The following is a 5,585-nucleotide window of genomic DNA, read 5'->3' on the forward strand; positions in this document are numbered from 1 at the left end:
TGCACACTCCACACCATGATGACAACTAAAACTGCATGTTATCAGCTTTACAAAGAGCCGTCTCTCACACCGATTAGATTTCCCCACTTGAAGTATTAATAACTTTAAAAACATGCGTTTATTCTGACGGACCCTGTATAATCTGACGTACGTCAACAATGGTACGCACGTTTTTTTTTTTTATATAGTATTATTATTATATAATTATATATATATATATACACATATAATCGTATTTCGTACGCTATCGAGACGATAAGGTTGCGGAGGCGTCCGAGGGCGGAGACACCGAAAACAAAAAAACGCCTAATCGATACGGATAAACGATTTCTCGTATCGTAAAAAAAAAAAAACAGTAGTGACGATACGACGACCGACCGGAGAACGCGCCGCGAGTACGCTTTTTCCGGACGCGACGGCGACGGCCGCGAACGAAATCCGGAGACGCGCGGACCGGAAGAAAAAGACCCGCTCTGGGCTATAGCGTCGAGAACGAGACGGAAAGAGGTCTCGAAAGGCCGGAAAACCGGGAGAAAAGCGGAAAAAACGGTATATAAAAACAATAATAATGAGTAATAAACTAATAAGCAATAACCGAACCGATAACGACGGCGGCGGGAGATAACGATAACGACGTCGGCGGGAGATATGGGATAACGACTGGAAGAAAAAAATTGTAATTTTTCGATTGGTCGGGACACTAAACCTATCGGCCCGTGTAGCAACTATTCTTCGTTTTATATTATAAGACTACCACCGGTAAAACTCGCTGTATGTGAATACCCTAGGCCGGTAAAACTTACTGTATGTGAATACCCTAGGTAGCTGAAAATCGTTTGAAGTGAATTTCCTAGGTCGGAGACAGGACTTCAGAATACCGCAGTTAGAAAAGTCTAGTAGGCGAAACCAGTGATAACGATGATTGAGACGTTGGTACCTCTGATTTGGTGGTTTTACACTTTGGCGGTGTCGTTTTAAACGCGTAAATAATAATCTTATAATATAATAAAAGTAGATAAAAGTTCAGTTCGAGCGTTTAGTGGTCGGTCATTTCATTAAATTTACAGGTGTAATACACCTTGTCCCGTAGCTTGTCCTGTGCTTTTGTGCATGGAAAATAAATAAATACATTCCGAAAAGGTAATTAAGTGTCTAGTTATCAGTCATCGTCCAGTGAATATCGATTCCTGACAGGGCAATCCGCCTGCGGCGGATTGTCATACCTCCTGACGTCAAAGGCGTTCTGCTGTTTAGTACGCAAAAAAGTTTAAGTCGAATCGAGCGCTCGATTTCTCAAGCGATCACCATTGAAAATTCAGTTAAACGCGTTTAAACCACCCAGGTAGGCAATCCGACTGCGTCGGATCGCGAACGATGTGAGCGCAAAGTGGAGATTTTAAACGTATTATTGAAAATACATGTCAAACGTTAAGGTACGGTTTCCCTGCAGCGTCTAGACGCGATAGAACGACGCGTCTTGACGCGGCATCTGAACGATGCGTTTACCCTGTTTTCCCTGTAGCGTCAGACGCTGCAAATTTTATTATTTTATCCCGTTCTTTTAGTACAACTGTGACCGTTGTCTCTTCCACACGTAGTTTCCAGATCTGATTTTTTGATTTTTCAAAATGAATCAACATTTTATTTTGAACAGTATCATTAATAATAATAATACTATTTGCGAATTGTTGCTTTGTAATGAAGAAATTGAAAACGAATTACTTATGAACTTAATTCCAAAAAAAAGAAAACCTTTCAAAAGTTTATTTTCCACGAGGAAATCTGAAGGGTTTTTTAAAAGTTTGATTAGTGGACATCTTATTAACGACGATGAAAAATTTCGGGAATTTCTTCGTCTAAATCGTGATCAATTCAATTTTATCTTATCTTTGGTCCAAGAAGAAATAACGAAGAAACCGACATTACGTGTACCTGAGCCAATATCTCCAGAGAAAAAACTAGCACTTACTTTGAGGTAAGATTTGATATTTTTTTTAAATATAAAATATAAAATAATTTATTGATTAGTAAATCTATCATTTATATTTTATAAATCTTAAAATTGGTGAAAAATAAATTTAAATAATAATAATGATAAAAAAAATTACATTGTTTACAATCTTATAGAAACTAAGTGATGGTGTATAATTGTACGTTTATAATTTTTCATGTAATTGCCTGTAATATCAATATAAATATAAAAATTAAATTAAAAACCATTTCAGTGCATTTTATATCATAATTTTTGGTAAGTATTTTATATTGCATTTTATGCATTTTTAGTGCATGTTTTATTGTATTTATTTTTGATTTTTTTAATGCATTTTTAAAGTTTTTTAGTGCATTAAATTCACAGCCTTAGTTATTTGATAAGTATTATTCCTATTAAAGTAATTTATTTTTCTATTAGTAATACAGTAAGTTGAATTATTTTTTCTAAAAATATCGCATTTGAAAATATCATTCTAAATAATATAAAATTGAATATTATACTTAAGAAGCTTCAAAGACCTACGAATAATATTATTAAGTACCTTACAAAAATAACTTAAATTGTAAATTACTGCTTCAAAAGGTAATGAGTAATGACAGATACAATATATCATTACATTCATTGCTCCGCCCAGAACCTGAAATATTTAAATATTGATTATTTTTATAAAAAAATTTTAATTTATTTAATTAGATGTAAATTTTCTTGGTTACTTTTATAAGTATACTACCAGATATTTATCAAAATATATATTTTTTTTTAAGGTACCTAGCAACAGGAGAATCCTTCCGATCTTTGGCATTTGCTTTTCGTATTTCCCACAGCTATATTAGCATTATAGTGAGAGAAACTTTAGCAGTTATGAAACAAAAATTAATGCCACTATTTTTGCCTGATCCCAGTAAAGTTGACTTAAAGACTAAAGCAGATGAATTTTATCAGAAGTGGAACTTTCCTAATTGTGTACTGGCAATTGACGGAAAACATGTTAGAATCCAATGTCCAAGTAATTCAGGTTCTTTGTTCTTTAATTATAAAGAATATTTTTCTATCGTGTTGTTGGCTATGGTGGACGCAAACTATAAATTTATAGCTATTGATGTCGGATCGTTTGGTAGAGAAGGAGATAGTGGAATTTTTTTGAAATCAAGTATGGGACAACAAATATTGAATTGTACATTTGGATTCCCTGAGGATTGTGCACTTCCTGGCACTGACATAAAAGTTCCACACGTCATACTTGGTGATCAAGCTTTCAGACTGCACAAACATATTTTAAGACCATTTTCACAAAAGTCAGCCAAAGGAGATAGTAAAAAAACAATATTTAATTATCGACTCAGTCGTGCTCGACGAGTTACAGAGAATGCTTTCGGATTATTAAGTAAAGTATTCAGAGTATTTTTTCAACCCATTAATATAAATACAACAACGTGTGATGACTTGATAATCGTAGCATGTTGTTTACATAATATGTTACGAGACGCATAATTGGAAAAAAAATGGAAAGATATTTTATCAACCCGATTCAGAAGAACCTCCTAGTGCTAACATGACGTCTTTGGCCAGTGAAAGTGGATTTTTAAGCACAGAAGGCATCGCAGTGAGAGACATTTTTAAAGACTATTTTGTCAACGAAGAAGCTGTATCGTGGCAAACATAAAATTTAGTAGTGCTATAGTTCCATAATTTTATAGTAATATAATTTATATCATATTATTATCATTATTATTATACGTAATTTATATAATAAACTTATAATAAATATTTTTGTATTTACCCACGAAAAATGTGTTTTATAATTATAGACGATTCTAATTATTATAAATAATCTAAATGTACTATTTTGTTTGATGTTAGTTCTCATTTTTATATTTAAACGTATTTATATTTGATTATTTCAAATAATATTATTAAGATCACGAATATACTATCATTAAAGAGACAAAATATTAAGCTATAAATAGGTAGTAATAATAATATAACTTCTTGAAAATAACAACAACATATATTTTTATTTAAACCAGTCTTATGGTTAATTTATTATTTTTAAATAAAATCAACAAACAATTAAATTAAAACGAGTGAATTTTCAAAATATAACAAAAACTTAACATTATAAATAACTAGGAATCTTGGTATGCACAAACTTATAATAATCACCAACTATTAAAGTTAAAAAAAAAATTACAAAAATTAAATACTTAAAGATTAGACGTGTCATCATAATTGAACGGCAAAACCCCTTGTGATGATGTTGAGGTACTATATGAATTAGCTGGTGAACTCAGTTGACATTGGTACATATTATTGTTGTAATTCTAATTTGATGGTACTTGATAAGGTAGTGTTTGAGCCGTTTGAGGAGTTGAATATTTGTCATCTATCTCAGAGATTAAAGTTAGTGTCCTAAGTTTAGCTTCTTTGATCGCTTGCGGTGACATTTTCTTAACCGTCATAGCAATACTTTTGAAAAACATATCAACATCATCCTCTTCACATAGTGTTTTCATACTTGTCGCCAATAATTTATTTTGTTCTTGGATACTTAATATTGTATCCTTCGTATCCTTTGAACGTTTGGCCAAAATAACAGAAATCTTTTCTTCTTTTGACCGAATACATTTTCCTGCATATGAAGTTGATGGCAAATCGGACATGGTATTCTCTGTTTGTTCTTGTTCTTCGTTGTCTTGTAAATTTTCTTCGACGTCTTCAGGTCTAATATCGTCAGTAGTAGATACATTTGAAATATCGGTATCAGTTATGTCCATATTTGTTATAGTACTAAAGTAAAAATAATTCAAATATATTTATAATTGTATGATAATAAATGTATATATTATTTTTTGTTATTGATTAGTTTTTTTTGGTTATAAATAAGCTATATTATGAATCAACTTTAGAATGTAATATAAATATCAGCATACCTTCTTTCGTACTCGACGGTGTCCAAAAATGATAAATTCATTGTACTTCTGTTTTTTTTATATGGAGCTGCTGATCCTGTCGGAAGTTTTTTCTTTTGCTTCATATACGTGTCTCGAATATTTTTCCAGCGTTTTTTACAGTCAACGCCTATACAATAGGTGGAGTGAGGACAAAGAATAAATAATTAATATTAAAATAAAGTTTGCATGTAAATTACTATTATAAATTATAAATACTTGAGAATTATATTTTCAATACATACATGATCTTCCTACTTCTTCAGATATATTTTTCCAAATATTATCTTTAAAAAAATTATCTTTGTGCTTTTTATGGGCACTATCGAAAATAACTTTATTATTTTCCACTAGTGAAATCAAAATTTCGTCCTCTGTTGGGGAAAATGAAAATTTTTTGATCGACATGATGACTGATGACTCCAGGCGTCTTGACGCAACACTGGTCCGGACCGATACTGACGCCGGACGCCGCGTCAAACGCGAGTAGCGAAACCAGTCACACACAAAATACATAATCTAGGGTCTCGGCGTCAGACGCCGCGTCTAGACGCTGCAGAGAAACCGTACCTTTAGCGAGTCGTGGTAAATAGTGAGTCAAAGATAAAAAACTCTATATATTTAATCATTTTTTTGATAACAGA

General features: G+C 32.1%; 2 protein-coding genes across 2 annotated transcripts; one reads left to right on the forward strand and one right to left on the reverse strand.

Annotated features, from left to right (window-relative positions):
• The first annotated feature begins 1,724 nt into the window (after positions 1 to 1,724).
• On the forward strand, positions 1,725 to 3,656 carry LOC112601464 (protein ANTAGONIST OF LIKE HETEROCHROMATIN PROTEIN 1-like). The gene is made up of 3 exons (XM_025349105.1): positions 1,725 to 1,975; positions 2,758 to 3,391; positions 3,477 to 3,656. Exons 1-3 carry the CDS (start codon positions 1,725 to 1,727, stop codon positions 3,654 to 3,656), a joined length of 1,065 nt encoding a protein of 354 aa, XP_025204890.1.
• Positions 3,657 to 4,314: 658 nt separating this feature from the next.
• Positions 4,315 to 5,349, reverse strand: LOC112601465. The gene is made up of 3 exons (XM_025349106.1): positions 5,187 to 5,349; positions 4,924 to 5,071; positions 4,315 to 4,780 (listed from the first exon to the last, which is right to left on the reverse strand). Exons 1-3 carry the CDS (start codon positions 5,347 to 5,349, stop codon positions 4,315 to 4,317), a joined length of 777 nt encoding a protein of 258 aa, XP_025204891.1.
• Positions 5,350 to 5,585: the final 236 nt, after the last annotated feature.

Source organism: Melanaphis sacchari, unplaced genomic scaffold (assembly GCF_002803265.2).
Source record: "Melanaphis sacchari strain LSU unplaced genomic scaffold, SCAv2.0 Contig797_pilon_pilon, whole genome shotgun sequence".
In the NCBI taxonomy this organism is placed as follows: Eukaryota; Metazoa; Arthropoda; class Insecta; order Hemiptera; family Aphididae; genus Melanaphis; species Melanaphis sacchari.